Source organism: Trifolium pratense, linkage group LG4 (genome assembly GCF_020283565.1).
Source record: "Trifolium pratense cultivar HEN17-A07 linkage group LG4, ARS_RC_1.1, whole genome shotgun sequence".
NCBI classification, from domain to species: Eukaryota; Viridiplantae; Streptophyta; class Magnoliopsida; order Fabales; family Fabaceae; genus Trifolium; species Trifolium pratense.
Genome location: NC_060062.1, coordinates 29,126,127 through 29,145,074, shown reverse-complemented (window position 1 = coordinate 29,145,074; position 18,948 = coordinate 29,126,127). Strand labels below are relative to the sequence as shown.

The following is an 18,948-nucleotide window of genomic DNA, read 5'->3' as shown; positions in this document are numbered from 1 at the left end:
TTTGACATGTATATTTTCAACAAACACCAACAATATTTACTATTGAAATGTATGACTATAGTCATAATTAATTCATGAGAATGAGAGAAAATCAATTGAATGTGAATTATCTAATATTTAAAATAGATTTTTTAATTGAAAATAAATAATATATTAATTTTTTTATATTTTCTTTAATTAATATTCATCACACTTAAATTTCTAGACTAAAAATAAAATTCTTAATATCATAGATATATATGACTTAAACTCTACGAGTTTACGAGTCGAGTTTACGTTTCGATTCCACTAGACTAAATGAGTTGACGTAAAAACTCGATTCTGACAACTTTGTATTTAATTATTGATCTCCCATGTAATTTCGCAATCTTGATAAGATTCATAGTAGATAAAACTATTTTAACAGTTGCATTTGTCATAATCAAAGATAACTATAAAAGTAAATATATCAATACATACACAACGTGTTACCAAACACATCTTATCTTTTTAAAACAGATCTATTAATCCAATAAACTTTTTTTTTTTTCATGCAAGTTAGTCCAATAAACTATAAACTAATTTATTGATATTATCAAACATTGAAACATAGCTTAATTGAATTTTTGAAAGGGTCATGATGACTTATGTCTCCAGAACACTAATTAAGGAAGCCAAATAAAAAGAAAGTAAATTTTATATTGGAAAAATTACTATTTAATAACTTTTAAAAGTAGAATAAACTATTTTCTCTTAACTAGTGTCACACGGACTAGAATTTTCTCTTAAAAAATGTATAATATATGTGTTGTGTACTTGTGTATAGTGAGTGGATGAATAGAAGTACAAAATTTAGACTAGTATGTATAACAAGTTTATGTTGGAACCTATTGTAAATGAATGTGGTCTAGAAAATAAAAGTGCAATGTCTTCTAAGTGCTACGTCCCTGTCTCCACGGCAACAAACTGATCACGAAGTAAACAAGATGGGCATGAATATTTCCGAACTCCTTATGGGTGTTCTCTTTGCAGCAGCTGCCGGCCGTTGTTTTCTTAAACAGAGGTGTACGTGGAAACCATAATCGAAAACTAACAAAAGAAAAATCAATTTCTTTAGTTTTTTCAATAACATGTAACGTACCTTTTATTGTTTTAAGTCTACATTGTAGGATATTTTATGTGTAATTTATTTTTAAGTTATAATTTTAAGAATCATTATTTTTAATTATTAATATTGTTATAATTGTTAATTATGCACATTACTTTGTTGCTTGGTCATGAAAGAGAGCCGTTCCTTTGTTCCAATTTACTTGGAACTTAGTTGTCCAAATTAATAAGAATTTTCAGTTTAGCTTGGATAATAAATTTGCGACGTTAAATTGGTATATTAGAAGATAATGATGTTTAATGTACCAAAAAAAAAAAAAAAAAAGAAGATAATGATGTTTACATGTATAGGACAAGCTCGGCTGGACTTAGCATGAGAAAATAAGCTATGCATGTGAGGAAAATAATAAAATTCAGCATTCAAATGTGGTTCCTAAATACCTTACTAATTCACGTGTGGTGCTTGCAAGAAGTGACTGTTGTATTCCGGAAAGTATATTAGCTATGAGACCAACTGCACCGGATAATTTACCTGTGATGACGAAATACTCTTAAACCCAGTACATTACACGCCTCAGTCAAATTCGATAAGTTCTTTTATTCTCAATTTTATCTTATTATATGCACCATAATAATTTGCTCAAATATTTCTTTGATTTATTCTATTAAAATAATTCTAATATTTCTTTGATTTATTCTATTAAAATAATTCTATGTTAATATTTTTCCAACATACATTACATTACTGCAATCATTCCTCTGCCCAACTATGTAATTGAGGATTTAGCAATGGTGTGATATATTTGGGTTCCAATGAAAAAATTATACAAGAAACTTACATAGTGCCATATTGTGAGCAAAGTGTGGAAAATAAGAAAATAGAGACTAGGGAATTGAAGAAGATACTACTATTGATCAAGTTGCAAAAAATATTAAAGGGCTACTTGCATCTCCAATCATTTTGGAAGAAAGTGGAACAAAGTAAGGTTTATTTGTCAAAATGTCTACATTGCCCCCTCAAAAAAAATGATTCTTTTACAATTTGGGGCAATTGCTTAGTGTATAGTATTTTTTTTTACCAATGTGATTGTAATGTGCAGAGTTGAAAAAAGCGAACTCAACTAGGTTCATTTTCAGATTAAACTTCTTCATTTTTTGATTGAACTTCTTCGTTGCCATCTTTCACACGTTTTTTTATTTTATTTTTGAGAGAGACTTCTAGCGTGTGATTTTCTTTAGGTACAATTTGTATTTGAGCTCAAAGTCTTAAACAAGGTTTAAATTTTTTCACTATGTTCTTTTTTTATAAGAAACACTTTGAAAAAATCACACAGATCAAAGAAACACATTGTAAATAGTTATTTTTATTTAATATTCTTATAAATTTAAATTTATTTCATGTATGTCCTTATTTATTTCATAATAAATAAGACATAAGTGAAATTAAACATTTAAAACATTTAAAAATTGGTCAAAGTTTCTTATAACAAAAACCAATTTTTTTTTTCAAAGTGGTCCTTATAAAAAGATCGGAGGAGTAGATTGTTAAAATATTTAACATGAAAAGTTTTAGGACAATAATCAATTGTAAGAATGACAAAATGGGTTGGACTCACAGGATCTCTTGTTTAACCAATTATTTTAGACGGCGCAGGTTGAAATTTTGAACTCGCCACTAGTAGTTGGCTCGTGCCACCTAACCCACTAAAAAAGCGGAGTGGTGACGATGTTGGTTAGCCTGTCGGGCCTAGTATCAACAATTCTTTGTAAAAAAAAAAGTCACAAATATTTTATATTTTCTCTTATATTCTAGTTTTATGACTTTAAGCTCATGTTTCTAATATTTTTTGAATCGATGAACTCATTAACTTTATATTTTTGTTGTCTTGTTGGCTTATTCTAGATATTTTATGATGTATTATGAACTTTTGAATGGTATTTATATAGACTCAATTGATAAAAAGATGTTCTTTTATTTAATTATTTTTACATTGTCTTTGGGAATTTTTAATTAATAAACTTTTATTTCAAAAATTGGCGGGTAATCCATCGGCCCGCTATAAAATGGGTGAGATTTTTAACCTGCTACCTCTAGTTGTTCTACCCCACCCCGCGCTGTTTTTGGCGGATTGTGATGACCTAAATGTGAAAAAAAAATAATGGACTAAAATGTTACAAATGAATAAGATAAATGACCAATAGTATAATTTTGTCTTACATATATAACAATTAAGTTGATGTATGTTTTACTTTATTAGTTTTATGGGTCATGTTAAACAGTGCATCCGGTGCACTTGTTAAGCATACCAAAAATAGAAATAAAACATAAAGTTAATGTTGATAAAAATAACTTTTTACACTTTCAATGCATTGAATGCACAAATTTCAAGACAAAATTTCCTTTTTAGTATGCTTAACTGAGTGCACTATTTAACATTTTCGTAATTTTATTTTACCGACATATCAAATGAGTTGTACACTACACACTAGTACATAACGACTAATGAGTTGTACTACAAACTTAAATTTGACGAATCATGCGTCATGTTATTCGTCCAATCTAGAATCAATAGACGTGATTTAAACAACATTAAACTGTGTGCTACTTTTATGGCGTCAATCCAAATCCAATAGTATTTGGCTTAATTATATTTTTGGTCCTATATTTTTGCAATTTTACAAAATTATTCCCTATTTTAAAATTTAACAATATTAGTGCCTCCATAAATATTTTATCTAAAAATTATTAATGTGACATATTTTAAAATTATAAAGAAAATCATTTATAAATTGGACGCTCTTAGACTTATAAGAAAATTTATAAACTCAATTATTTTAAAACATGGAAGTAGAAACTTTTTAAATTAATACTCGATAAATTAATAAACTCTCTAAAATAATAAATTTGTCCGGTCCCGACTTGGGCCAATATAAAAAATTGAAAAACTCGATAAAATAATAAGATAATAATTTTTCGGGAGATCCCTTTATAATTTTTTGTCCCAAGAAAATCATAAATTAATAATTCATAGAAACTGAAAAAAATATATTACACTCTATTGAAATATGATTCAATAGTTGTCTGTTTTCCTTTAAAATACATTGAGCACATTTGTTCCTCTTGTTTACATTTACTGTACTTCCAAAATCATTATTGATTTCCAATACATATGAACACAGTAGTTACTAATTTATGTTGAGTTTCAAAGTTCGCTGCAACATAATTCTAAGAGACATAGACTAATTTGTCTTTTTGTTTGGTATGTACAATATAATTGCTTAAAAACTCTTTAAATTAATAATTAATTATTAATTTATTCATAAACTAATAACTCTCTAAATTAATAAATTTCTCCGGTCATGATATTATTAATTTAAAGAGTTTTTAGTAAAAAATTAAAATAAAAAAAAAAACTAATTTTATAAAACAATAAAAATTGGACCAAACTATGTTGCATAGGTGCGGGTACGGTACCGGTATCCGGTACCGGTACCGGTACGTGGTACGGTATTTTTAGAAAAATTAAGGTACGGGTACGCTCGTATAATTTTTTTTTAATATAGTTATATACTTAAAATAATAAAATTGTATTCTTAAAAAAAAAATTAAACATAAAAAATAGCAAACTTTAAAAGTAGTTATATTGTGGTTTACACGATTAGGAAATTAGGAGTAGTAATAAGACTATGCGGCTCTACTTTTAAAAATAAATAAAAAGGGAAGGAGACTGAATTGATTCTAATTTTAAACTAAAGTGAATCTTTATTAAAAAAAACAAACAAATAAAAGAAGAATGAGATTGGAAAGTGTTGAAAAATAAAATAAAATAATAGTTTTTGATGAAATATGTACCACGTGTGTACCCTGAGAGTACCACGCGCGTACCCCGGAAGTACCACGCGTGTACCCAAATGAAAAAACAAACAAAAAAACTCGGTACTTTGAGGGTACGTACCATGGGAGTACCATACGCGTACCGGTACCCGGTACGTACCCGGTACCGGTACTCTGTCTAAAACGGAGTACCCGTGCAACATAGGGACCAAATCTGCGATTATTGAGTAGGCGCCAAACCATATCTTGTGGTTGCCCCGTGTGTCACCACCACCCCTATCTATCTATATTTTATCCATAACAAAAACAACATCGTTTCTCGGTTTTGTTTTTCTACACTCATGAACTTGTGCTTCTTCGTCATTGTCAAATTCCATTTTTCATGTTCACTATAACCAACCCTTTTCATGGAGTTCATTGCTGAAGTTGGTTTTTTGCACCACACTCATCACCTTTTTACCCCCTTCTCTAACCCTTTTTACACCCTTCAACCACAGAGGTTTGTTTGGTTTCTGTCTCTCTCAATTTCTTGTTGTGCTTTTTTCTTCTGGGTGGGTGATTGTGCGTAGAAAGTTTTTTAATTGAATAATGTATACCTAATTCATTGGTTTTTAATTGAAAGTTTTGTTAAATAGTCTAGTTGCTAGAAATTCACCTCTTTCTTAAGGTGAATAAATGAGAATTATGGGTTCCAAACCTCTACCAACTGAGTTAAACTCATGCTTTTTGTAATTCTTATTATTGGTGGCTATGTTGTTTTGGTTTTAAATTTCAGAGTGAAAAATTGTGACTTTTCAGCATGTTGGTTTAGTTTAGGTTATGGTTTTTTGTGTAGATGAAAAGGTTTTTTTTAATGTGAAATCATATGGGTAATCCTAGTTTGCTCTTCTCAGGTTCGAATTCTCACGGTGCCACTTCTTGCGTTGGGTCAGTTCATATAGAGCAAAACTCTGACTTTAAATGGGCCCTCCGTTTGTGGACCGTGGGATTGGTGTCCCTCGGATTAGTCAGTTGCGTGCCGGATACTGATTCTTAAAAAAATCATTTTGTATTTTGTTTCATGATATAGTGGTAGTCTGGGTTTGTAGTGTTAATTGTTTCTCTCTTTTTCTTTGGTCATGGCTTTACTTATGTATTATTATATTTGGACAGGTATATATGCCATCATGTACCAATGCATGGAGAATATAGATTCATGTGCTGTATGAAGAACCACAAATCAGTCCGAAGATTAGCATCATTCACAACAACACAGAAAGGTAGCTCCAACATCTTTTGTAAGTTCCTGTTGGTTTATTTGTTTGCGAATTCATTTTTCAGTTATACGGCTATCTCCTTTCTATTCCATTAATTTGTTTTGCTAGATCCTTATCACAACTCTATTGTTCAAGAGTTAACATCCAAATATATATACTCCCTCCGTCCCATAATATAGGCAAAAAAAATATTTTCACACTTATTAAGAAAAGTAAAATATGATAATTTCAAGGTTGACTTTTTGTGTGTTTGTTGAAATAAGTTTCATGGGAAGATGTAAAAACAGTTTTTATTGGTTATTGATTATGGGGAAAAGAAGAGACAGAGTAAATTAAGTAAAAGTTTATCTTGAAAATGATAAAAGTTAGTTTTTTTTGCTTATAATTTGGGACATGAAAAAGTGATTTTTTTTGCTTATAATATGGGACGGAGTAGTACAACTTACAGTTGTATTTCAGTAAAATCTGATTCGGGCTTGGCTTATCACAAGAATAAAGGATCAAGACTCGGCCACTCGAGTTATATCATGTGCTTCCTGTAAAAGTTGTTTGTTCTTGTAAGGATAAAATTACCTTTGTTGTATGTATATCCTGACTTCTTTTGATAAAGAAAATTAAAGAATTAGCTTTATGAATTAATAATTTGATATGTTCATAAGCAACAATGCAGCATGCCACTTACATCTTTCAATATTTTTCAATGATTGGAATCGACTTTATGAATTGTAAACAATTTCTTCATTCTTTAGCTAAATGAAGCAAAAAAGTAGACTTATCTTAAATAAGTTCTATTGCACAGCTAAATGCAACAATCTTCTTTGTGTTAGATACATTATTTATGAGTTTTCTTTTTAATTCTCTTCATTATTCTTTATGAGCCAAGGTTACTTTTTAATTCTACAATTTCATACACTATCAAATAAGGCATATCTAACCAAGACATTGGGCTCAATTGGTTAATGAGCTCCCATAGGACGAATTGTTCAGGAGAACCCGAGTTAGATTCCTGGCGGGAACAATTCTTGGCCAGGCTTTACTTACCTTGTGGTCGAACTCTGGGATCCCCTAGGAACCAGAGGGTTAATACCAAAAAAGTAAGGCGTCTCTGAATAGTATGAGTTATGTGTGGGTGCAAATCTTCCTTTTGGCATTAATGTTCTTTATCATGCTTTCTTAATGTATTTTCCACTAGTTTAGAATGAATGATGAATCTGGCCAGCCGTATTTATCAGGCAATCCAACCACTAGTGGTGATGATTTATGCAAGATAGTTTGGACAGTAGAAGCTAATTTAGAAGATGGTCACCTCCTGTACATAACTGGGGATCCTGCTGTGTTAGGCTGCTGGAAACCAAACATGGCTTTACTAATGTCTCCTACGGAGCATGCTAATATATGGAAAGCCGAATCTCAGGTAATATTACTGGGCCATCTGTATATTTATTTAGTTGTTTAGAAAGAAAAGTTTAAATGAGATGTTTCAAAATTCAGGTTAGTTTTAGTATCTATTTATCATCCACTGGATTAACGTGTTCCTTCCATTAAAGTTTAGATTATTATATGAAACTTCAATATTCTTTAAATATTATATGAACATCAAAATGCATATTCTTTTCATGTAAGTGACTCGGTTGTTATTTGTTATTTGACCTTGCAGATTGCTTTTGGCTTGAATTTTAAATATAATTATTTCATTAAGGAAAAATCACGGTCTTCAAGTAACATTATTTGGAAGCCTGGACCAGCATTTTCTCTTTCAGTGCCTCTTACACTCGTAGAAGATAATGAAATTGTGGTGAGGGATTTATGGATTAGTTCTGATTTCAATATTTCTTCAGCTCATGCATGGAGCCCCTTCAATGAGGAAACATATCTTCTAAGGCAACCCTCTATTTTTTTCACAGTCAAAGGTATTATTTCATATTTTTACACCACTCCAGAACTTTGTTTTCCTAATATGTTTCTGAACACTCAAACAGTGGTTTGACAGATGAACGAAGGAATACGAGTTTCCTTGAAAATGATTTCCTAAAGTCTCAGACACCCATTTTGGCAGATCAGTTATTTTTTGACAATATAGACACGGCGATTTTAAGTAATACGGATTCACATTCAATTGACATTCTTTCTGAGAATTACCACCCTGTTGAGGAACCTTGGCTAGTTCATTCACTGTGTTCGATTGTATCTGAGGATAAAACGGAATCCGATGAATCTAAAACTAATGATGCTGTGGAAGAGCAGGTGAAGTTGGTAGATTCAGAAGTTTGGTTACCTGATGAGAGTAGTAATAAAATTTTAAAAGACTCTGTTTCCTCCATTATTCTTATTAACTCGTCAATATGTACCATGCAAAGAATTGCAGTACTCGAGGATGAAAAATTGGTTGAATTATTATTGGAACCAGTGAAGACTAATGTGCAATGTGATAGTGTGTATGTAGGGGTAATCACAAAACTTGTTCCTTCTATGGGAGGTGCTTTTGTTGATATTGGGAATTCTAGACCTGCTCTTATGGACATTAAGCAATACAAAGATCCATTTATTTTCCCTCCATTTCTTCAAAAGAAAAAGAAAAAGAAAAAAGAAATTGATCTAAAGGGAAAAAGTGATACCATGTCTCGTGCTACTGAGGACGGTTCTTTAAAATCTGTACCCAATGACCATGAGGAGCATGAAACAGATGATGATTTATGTATTTCAGAAGTTCTTCAGGAAAATGTGAATGGTAGCGTGGTTGATGATGAACTAGACGCTGACTTTGAGGATGATGTAGAGGGAACTGATGTTCATATAAAAGGAGAAATGAATAACAGTTCTCTTCCTTTTGGCATGAATGGGTCTATCAACTCTCATATTTTGCCCACAAAAGATGCAAAGAGAGAAACGGCGGGAGAAAACAAATGGAGCCAAGTTCGTAAGGGAACCAAAATAGTTGTCCAAGTTGTTAAAGAGGGCCTTGGGACTAAGGGTCCTATTCTGTCTCCTTTTCCTAAACTAAGAAGTAGATTCTGGGTATGTGCTATTTATGCCTGGAATTTGCTTAAAATTTGATTTTGTATATTCCCATTCTTTCTCATCAATTATCCATATTGTGTTTCATCTAAATTAGACTCTCTGACCTGTAGATTTTGTCTACAAGTTGTGATAAAATTGGAATCTCCAAAAAGATTATTAGTGTCGAGCGCACAAGGTTGAAAGTTATAGCAAAGACATTGCAGCCCAAGGGTTTTGGTCTCACTGTCAGAACTGTTGCTGCTGGTCAGTCTTTTGAGGAACTGCTGAAAGACTTGGAAGGTTTGCTTTCGACTTGGAAAAACATAATGGAACATGCAAAATCTTCTGCTCTTGCTGCGGATGAAGGGGTGGAAGGAGCTGTTCCTGTTATTTTGCACAGGGCAATGGGTCAAACTCTCTCAGTGGTCCAAGATTATTTCAATGAAACTGTTGGTTCTCTTACTAATTTTAAGTCACTCTAATTAGTAATTATCTCTAGGATACTTACTATATATATTTAAATTCCAAAGAAAACCTATGTTAGATTCTATCTTCTGATTACAGTTTATGATGATATACTTCAGGTTAAGAAAATGGTGGTCGACTCCCCAAGGACATTTCATGAGGTATGTATAACTTAATTGTAGAAGTTTTAAGTTAGGATATTCAAACACCAGAATTTCTGTTTCCATATTTGAACAAGATTGGCATTTGTTCACTCCATAGATAGAGTTTAGCAAGAAGAGAAAGATAATAAATTCACTATGACAATTGGTTTGTGAACCCAACTGTAGGATAATTAATTCACTACGCCTTTCTGTTAGCAAATGCCACTTAAAGCCTGGAAACCGAAGAACTGTATCTTATCTTACATGTGTACAAGACTTCAACTTTATTTTAAAATAAGCTCCTATGTTAGCATGCTGATCCAGTTGTTTGTTGTAAGCAAAAAATGCTATATGAATTGTATGATAGTTTTCCCAACTGCAAATATTATATCAGCGGTTAAATTAAAATTCAGTGTACAAACTGAGTACCGATATATCTCTTCTGTTTGACTGTTAAAATCTTTTTATTTAATCTCCAGGTGACCAAATACCTTCAGGACATAGCCCCTGATCTTTGTGATCGAGTTGAACTATATGATAAAAAGGTTCCCCTTTTCGATGAATACAACATTGAAGGAGAGCTAGACAATATCCTCAACAAAAAGTAGATTTTTGTTGCTTCTCTTGTTCTTAATCTTCCATCTATTGTCCATGTCATTATAGGTGTCTGTTCACTTATATTCCTATATAAAATGTCTCGCTTATAGTAAAGTTCTTAGCGTGCAAGATTTTTTTATGCACTTTATAGGGTTCCACTCGCTAATGGAGGTTCCCTAATCATCGAACAAACTGAAGCATTAGTCTCTATTGATGTAAATGGAGGACATGGGATGGTTGGTCATGGAACTTCCAAGGAGAAAGCTATTGTAGATGTCAATCTTGCAGCTGCAAGACAGGTAGGTTAATATTACACACTTTCTTATAATAATATATTTGTGCATCATTTAGGCTTCAGTAAGATAAACTTGGCGTTTTTCTGACTTTCAAGGAGAAAGCTATTGTGGAGGTCAATCTTGCAGCTGCAAGACAGGTAGGTTAATATTACACTCTTATAATAATATATTTTTGCATCATATAGGCTTTAGTAAGATAAACTTGGCGTTTTTTTGACTTATGCATACAAGAACTATTATATCTATTTCATGAAAAAACTGTTTATTCTTTATTACTTCCTTTTTATCTCGTGATTATATATTCAGAACATCCATTAAAGTGGAGTGCAGAGATATTTCTAAAAAGGCAATGAATTCCTTTCCACAAGAATTTTAGGGATGGTTTAAGAAATGCAATATTAAATTTGGAGTTAAAGTTTAGAGAAATTTCATATCGAAATAAGTTATCTTACTTTCAAAAATACTTTTGAAAACAATTACAATTTTGAGACCCCTTCTCATTCCTAGGCAGGATCTGGATTTGAACTACCTTATTCTGCATCGTCTATAGGTAGGGCCAAAGTTATCCATATAAGGATTGGGCAATTCTCACCCCTTGAGCTACCTTTTGGGCCAAAACCGTCGACCCTTCTTTTTAAATGTGGGTGCCGGGAGGACCCCATCTTGTGGTTGAGTTAGGTTCAGCTCAAATTCTAAGTCTATGTGTATTCTGACAATCTTGTATGATAATTATGAAGTTATGACTGATTCTTTTTCAGTTTTTAGTTATCTTCAAATAAATTACGTGTAAAACAATTATGATTTGTATTCTCTTGAAACAATAATCATCAGAATCATGCAGTTTGAGTTCATTAATGAAAACAATGTGTTATAGATTGCAAGGGAGTTAAGACTACGAGATATCGGTGGCATCATTGTGGTAGATTTCATTGACATGACAGATGAAGGTAAATATATATCAACCACTTGTTTGTGCAAGTGATTCATATGCATTTTCAGAATATCATTAGATCATGGGTTGGAGTTGTAATATCAGACTAAAGTTTTATATATTTCCATGTCATACTTTTCACGGCAATACATTTTTATTTTTAAAATTAAATAGTGATACTTAATGATGACAAACCTTTAGCCTACCTTTAGGCATATTATTCAATTCTTGCAAATAAACTAATTGATGATGACAAAGTTTAATTACTGATGGAATATTTAGCTTGGATTTGGCACGCTTGAGTAGTCTGAACTATCTCCACCTGATTGAAACATCTTTAGTGTCTAATTAAAACCTGCATTTCTTCAAAGGTTGAAGTGAAAATATAAATTTATAAATTTTACTCAAAATTTTGCTGAGAAAGTGGGAAGCAGAACTTTTTTTTTTTTTTTGAAACAGGAAGCAGAACATTTTAAGCCTGTTTATTTTCTGTCTTTGTATTTCCACCTAATTTAGCAGCTTTCTTGACATAATGCGATGATTTTATCAAAAGGAAAATAACCTTAATGACAGATGTGAGTGATTAAACAGTCTAACCTCATTATAAGTTGGTGTGATGTTATCAACGTATGACAAATTATTTCATAATTTTTTATGTCTCTCTGAAATGGCATATCCTTTGATGTTTTCAGAATCAGACTTAAAAGCTCTTTATTTATTGAATTTTCATTCTTAATCAGCAAATAAAAGACTGGTCTATGAAGAAGTCAAGAAATCCATCGAGAGAGACAGATCTTTGGTAAGGATCTCTGAGTTGTCAAGAAATGGACTCATGGAGATAACACGAAAGAGGGTATGTTGTTTCTCTGTAGTGGATATATTAGCTGTGTTTGTTCATGAAGCAGTATGTTGCGTTAGAGTTACAACTATGCCTACATTTGGATTTGTTGAAATTGAAAAATGGACACAAATTTAGAATTAGTTTGGTTTTGATATCGGAATCGTTAAGCAGATTTTTTCCCCCCTCTTCTTTTTCTATATATCCTTTAAAACTGTGTTCTATTTTTACTACATTTTGCCATAATCCTTCATGCTTTCCTCAACTCACAGACTCTAAAGTGGCTATAAATTGAAAATAATAATGCATCAGCTACAGTTTTTTAAGTTGCATCCTCCTCTGGTTTATTGTTGGCATGGCACACAATCATGTTTGGTACTATTCGTTAAACTAAATTATATATGATTTACCAATGTTTGACAGGTTCGACCAAGTGTGACATTTATGATTACTGAACCATGCCCATGTTGCCATGCCACAGGCAGGGTTGAAGCATTAGAGACTTCCTTCTCAAAAATTGAACAGCAAATTTGTTGTATTCTCGTAAGTATACACTTTTGATCTCAGAACTTTGTTTTGGCAATAAGATAATGGGGAAAAAGAAGAGAAAAAAAACTCATCAAGAAAGTTTTATGTATTCTGTAAAATGAAGTGTAGGTTCTCCGTATTGGCTTGTCGTAGTGCATATAACCTGCCACAATATATTTTTCTTCCTCTTGTCATCTATCTTATTGAAAGCTCATTTCCTTACATCATAACAGTATTATGTTCACTTCCTATGTAGTTTTTATTACTCATTTTGGTGAGTTTGATTCCTTGTTTGTTTCATTCGTTCATATTCCAGGCAACAATGGACCGTAACGGAGAACCTCAAAATCCCAAGTCATGGCCGAAATTTATTCTGAGGGTTGACCATGATATGTGTGAGTACCTGACTTCAGGGAAAAAGACAAAACTTGGAATATTGAGCAGTTCTCTCAAAGTCTGGATTCTCTTAAAGGTATAACTGATCAATGGATGTTTCACTTTGATGATTATTGTTTGTGCTGTTATTTTGTTTTAGTTTTATATACTTCTTTTTCCATTCTCATTTATTAAAGGGTTAAATATGTTTTTGGTCCCTATAGTTTCACATAATTTTCGTTTTAGTCCCTGAAGAAATTATGTGAAAATTATGTAAAATTGTGTGAAACTATAGGGACCAAAAACATATTTAACCCATTATTAAAAATGCTTCCATTAAATTGTGGTTGTGACATTACTTTAGCCCTTTTCTCCACAGTAATGCAAAGATGTAACTTCAGAAGTAATTTTGGATATAGGGAGTAGTGAAATTTTATTTACTGGTGTTAGTTTTTACCTTATAAGATTTTATAACTATAAAATATATCTATCGTTTCTCTAAAGCTCATAATCTTCAAGTCCTGGATTCCTTCACAATGATTAGCCGTTTCCAATTCTTCAGGTTGCTAGAGGGTTCACTAGAGGATCATTCGAGATCAAACCATATACCGATGACAAAGTGGACAAAAACCAGCAGCAACAAGGTGCCATTTCAAAGGCTAGTACCAAAAGAATTGCCTCAATATACACTCTTTTAAGTGAAAAAATCAAAGGCTAGGTGAAGCAGAAGATTTTGTTCCATTTTTCTTCACCTGAATTTTGTATATGCCATACATGGCTTAGAGAAATACAGTCCAGGGTGGATGTTGGAAGAGGAAAAATAATCTGGTTTCACTGTCGTAACAGGAGAGCATTTTGTTGTAAAAAACTAAACTTTTTACAAAGTGATTAACAATCACAGCTTCATTTGAGTTCCTATCAAAAGTAGTAATACCAGAAACAATGGCAATGAAAGGATGAAAAAGTGAAAGTGGGGTACTATTTTGCAGTCATTAGTTATTGACCAGAGTAAGCATTTTTTACACTAAGAATCTACAAGAATGAGGGAATCATAGCTTTCCTGTTTTGAGATAGGAAAAAGGGTACTTTTCAGTGTAATGCTAAAATCATCATAAAGAACAGTTGCATGAGAAGAACCACCTTAGGCTGCCAATCCATTGGCTTTGATTTTTTGTAAAATTTATGCATTTGTTTAAGTAGTGCTACTCTATAAATGTTAATTTATTTATAAATTCTCCAAAAAAATTATGGGTTCACTTGTTCTTTTTTATTCCCTTATAATTTTTAGTATTCTATTTGCATTATTCAGATGGTTTAATTAAATATACGTATACAGATAAAGTGTGCGCGCGCGTGCACATACAAACCCGCTAAAAATCTCTATGTCTAATGTTAAAATAAAAAAGTAGTATAACTAAATGTTGTATGTGTAATCTTTTTTTTTTTTTTTTTGACAAAATTGTATGTGTAATCTTAAAACCTATCTTTTGTCATAAAAGGAAATGTCATCAATAGTGTAAACTCAGGAAGGACTATGATGCAGCCTAGGTAACTATGTTATGTGCATTGATTTCACCTAATCATCTTGATTGATTAGTGTCCCTTTAGAATAATAATTTTTTTCAAGTATAATAAGCTTAACTAACACTTGCTAACCTAACCCTAAAAGCTCAAACTCATATTGAAACTTCACTAATAACTCTTTGTAAAGCATGTACACTTTTAAAAGCTTCTCTAATTACCTTACCTAACTTTAATATAGCCTTATTATAATGAAAAAACATTATTTGGAAAACATATCTCCTGTCTTTTTCTATAGACAGCATCTTTCTCAATATCAAAAACACAATCAAGTACCAAAAATAACATAGCCAAACCAAAGCCCTCAACATGTAACAACTAAAATAGCTATAGAATTTATAATGAATTGGTGTGAAGAAGCAGAAAGGGAAAACAAAGTATGAAAAATAAAGTCAACATAACAGTTTTGTTTCGGCCAATAATTTCCAAATATAACCAAATGAGATTTAAGCATGAACCAAATTTCAATTAAAAACATCAAAACTTCCAAGGTGACACTACTCTTACAATACAAAACTAAATGAGATTTACTACTCACTGCCACAACTAAAAGGTTACAAAATCTCAAATGCAAAACATATAACTAAAAGTACAAGTATGTTTTTCCAATGTATGAAACATTGAAATATCAAATCTTACAGAAATTTAGTTTTGGGCAACATTACATGTATTGATACCATCCTTGCAATCACTGGTCAAATCATTGAAAGTTTCAAGTTGCTTCTTACCTCTCAAGAACACTTCTGTATCAATGGATATTCTCATGTAACCATCAAATTCTACCGGAACGCCGCTATTGAGTTTTGTTGTCTCAGAGTACCATTCACTAGTTTCATCCCAAAGTTCCTTATACTCGTCGAGAAAATGAGTTGTATACTTATCCTTCAGAGGATCAAAGAAAGATGTATCGGGTTCATTTGTAGCAATGTAGAGGTTTCTTCCTTCGTCAACCTTGTCCCGCAAAGTCGAGAGAAGTGCGTCTGGGGAGGTATGTGCATCAAGATTTGGCCAAAGCTCCCTGTTCCTTGCCTTTTCACCTCTCACAACATGAACCGAGTCATAATCCCAGTTTAGCTTTGACGCTATTGCAGACACTATATCCATCAACCGCCTTGATTTCCACAACAAATGCCATGGCCTTTGAACAACAGATTCTGTCTCTCCTTCGCAGACTCTATACCAATAATTATCCGGCTCGACAGAGCCAAACTTTCTCATGATTAAAGAATCCTTCACTTCCAAAAGACTCGTCGGTGTGACCCTGAAATCCTCCACGAGATGAAGATTCATCCCGTCTTTTTGTTGCCACTTACTCCAATCTGCCCAAAACTGATCCTTGTCCAACACAGATGCCGCCTCCCTCAAATGCTCGAAATCAAAGTAAAATCTGAAATCTTTGCCTTCCTCATCCTGCTTCGATGAAGTGTAAATCGAAGACAGACATATGCTCAAATCCATTACCAATGTTCGGTTTAGATACTGAGCTTCCCCTAGAGCACACAAGAAACTCCACAAGAAATGATTCATGCTCTTACACCTATCTCCACCTCCCACATAAACCAAGTATTTACCTTGACTAAACGAATTTTCCGACTCAACTACAGGGAGGCTGTCATTAACAAATTCTCCAACAACTGGCAACGCACTCACCTGATCCAGGCTCGACGATGCCTTCTCTAGTCCAGCCTTCTGATACTTCTTCCTTTTCCTTGCATTCATACCGGTATGGTATTCTCCAATGCTAACAACACTAAGCGTACAATTCTCGTACCGTTCAATCTCAAATCTCCTATAATCCTTATAAAACGCAGCAGCCTTCCCATCTTTCGGCCTAAACCGCCACGCCATATCACAAGTACTATCATTCGAACCACGAACAGGTTTCCCGAATTTATAAAAATGAATATCCTTAAACTTCTCAATAGTAGCCCTCATCATCAAATGAAAAACCTCAGGGTCCCTACAATCAATAGGACCCGAATTTCCCTCACAGTGAGTCTTAATCTCAGCCTCATTCGATTCACTGCTAACCGAATTATCAACATCAGTCATGTTAATAATTGAACCAAATACAGACTCATTGGTAGCCATAAAATCTTCACCAGTTTTAACAACACTATTATCAGACTTAAAAGTAGCATTTGATTTAGAAGTGAGGAATGTTGACATCTTTGTTGAAGGATGAAATAAAGGATCCTCAGGTTCATAAGTAGCAGCCATAATAGTAAACACTAAAACACCAATAACAAAAACTGAGAAACAAACATTCCCAATCATGGCCATAGTATTCTGACCTAAATTCTCTGGTCTGAAACCTCCTGGTCTAGAAAATGCAGACCGACCCAACATTTCTAATGTCTATTAAATCAACCCCAAGATTTATAACCTGCATAAAAATGAAAAAACAATCATACCCATTTGATTAAAATGGATTAAAATAGTAAGTAGAGCTATAAAGTTTCAATTTTTATCATTATAAACATGTGGGCAAGTAATGAAATTTGAAGATCTAAAGAAATACCCATTTGGCTAAATTGCAAGATCTGAGTGTAGAATTGGAAACTAACCTGAAAATCTTGGGATCCTTACAAATGAGGAATCAAGCAAAAGGAAAATCACTGACACCGACCTTTCTCTCTCTCTCTCTCTCTCTGTGTGTGTGTGTGTCTCAGTCAGAGAAAATCTATGTATGTGATGATTTGCCTCATTTCATTTGTCAACTCAATAATTGATTTTTGGTAATTAAGTAATATTATTTGAGATAAAGAAATTGTTAAAGAATAGAAGAAGAAGGTGTGAGATTGAGATAGAAGAAGATGTGGGTGCAATACGCACTTAGGATGAGGTAAGAAAAGATTGAAGGAGGCCAAAATATGTTGCTAAGAGTAAGAGTGAAATTTACTAATTTTGCATTAATGATCACCAAGCATGAATTCAGTAAATTTTGATTAATGATCACAAGTCATGAATTTTATTTTATTTTATTTTTGCGTTAATAAAATGGTAAAATAGAATATACATTCATCATGTAAAATAATTTTGCATTTCGTCAAATCACAATTTTAAAATTAGCTGTATGACATGAAAAAATAATGATTTCTTATTAAATAATCATGAAAAACTATTTTACATTATTAGTGTTTGTCCATTAAACTCTAATAAAATTTGGTTAAAAGTTCGATCAGATTGTAAATTAAAATGAATTATTTGATTCAGTTGGAGTTCAATTAGAACTTAAATAAAATTTAGTTTTTTTTTTGTCTTATTTAGCAAAATAAAATAAAATTATTTGTCTTAAAATTTGAACTCAGGTTAAAAATGTTATTTGACAATCTATTTTTTTAAAACTTTTGACGACTTTCTCTTTAATATTTACATTTTTAACAATCCTACTCGAGAAAGTAATACAAATTAGAAATTTTATATTGAAAATGATAAATTTTAAACTTCACAAAAAAATTGTCACAAAAAAAAAATGGAATTTTTATTTTGTATAATTAATTTAGATTTGATGTTAATGGTCATGATGTACTCCTATAATGTATGCTTTTTTTTTCTTCTTTTTGATAATGATGATTGATGGAGTATGATGTATGCTACTTGCCTACTTGGGTGTCCGAGAGAAGATGACACATATATGCATGCATAAAATAAAATGTACGAGGTCACCGACAATGGCAAAAAGGTAATTCAAAAGCCAAGTATCATACCGCCAGATTTAATTTAAGCTTTATTTAGAATAATTTTTTTTTTATAAAAAGGCAAAATTACACTACAAGTTCTTTATCTTATTTTTTTGTAATACTTTGGTCCTTTATTTTTTTTTTGTAACATTTTGATCATTTATCTTTTATTTGTAACACTTTAGTCCTTTATTTTTTTTATTTGTAACATTTTAGTCCCTTTTTTTATAACAGTTTGGTCCTTTATCTTTTTTTATTTGTAACACTTTGGTCCTTTATTTTTTATAAATAAATAAGATAAGGACCAAAGTGTTACAAAAAAAAAGATAAAGGACCA

At 32.1% G+C, this 18,948-nt stretch overlaps 2 protein-coding genes across 7 annotated transcripts; one reads left to right on the top strand and one right to left on the bottom strand.

The window, feature by feature from the left end:
- Positions 1–5,131: 5,131 nt before the first annotated feature.
- LOC123920940 (ribonuclease E/G-like protein, chloroplastic) lies at positions 5,132–14,603 on the top strand. Of its 6 annotated transcripts, none has more exons than XM_045973291.1 (15): positions 5,132–5,420; positions 6,074–6,198; positions 7,410–7,591; positions 7,835–8,087; positions 8,168–9,192; positions 9,306–9,623; positions 9,759–9,800; positions 10,262–10,386; positions 10,531–10,678; positions 10,771–10,812; positions 11,550–11,622; positions 12,347–12,459; positions 12,868–12,987; positions 13,289–13,444; positions 13,910–14,603. In XM_045973291.1, the coding sequence occupies exons 1-15, from the start codon at positions 5,329–5,331 to the stop codon at positions 14,063–14,065; spliced, it is 2,970 nt and encodes a 989-aa protein (XP_045829247.1). In that variant the 5' UTR covers positions 5,132–5,328; the 3' UTR covers positions 14,066–14,603. The 6 variants fall into 6 exon arrangements, with proteins under 6 accessions (XP_045829247.1, XP_045829248.1, XP_045829251.1 ...); XM_045973292.1 differs by having other exon boundaries at positions 5,140–5,420; positions 6,074–6,180; XM_045973296.1 differs by lacking the exon at positions 5,132–5,420 and adding an exon at positions 5,586–5,931 and having other exon boundaries at positions 6,074–6,180.
- Positions 14,604–15,332: 729 nt separating this feature from the next.
- On the bottom strand, positions 15,333–17,854 carry LOC123921900. The gene is made up of 2 exons (XM_045974614.1): positions 17,496–17,854; positions 15,333–17,314 (listed from the first exon to the last, which is right to left on the bottom strand). Exon 2 carries the CDS (start codon positions 17,275–17,277, stop codon positions 15,574–15,576), a length of 1,704 nt encoding a protein of 567 aa, XP_045830570.1. The 5' UTR covers positions 17,278–17,314; positions 17,496–17,854; the 3' UTR covers positions 15,333–15,573.
- Between the last annotated feature and the right edge of the window lie 1,094 nt (positions 17,855–18,948).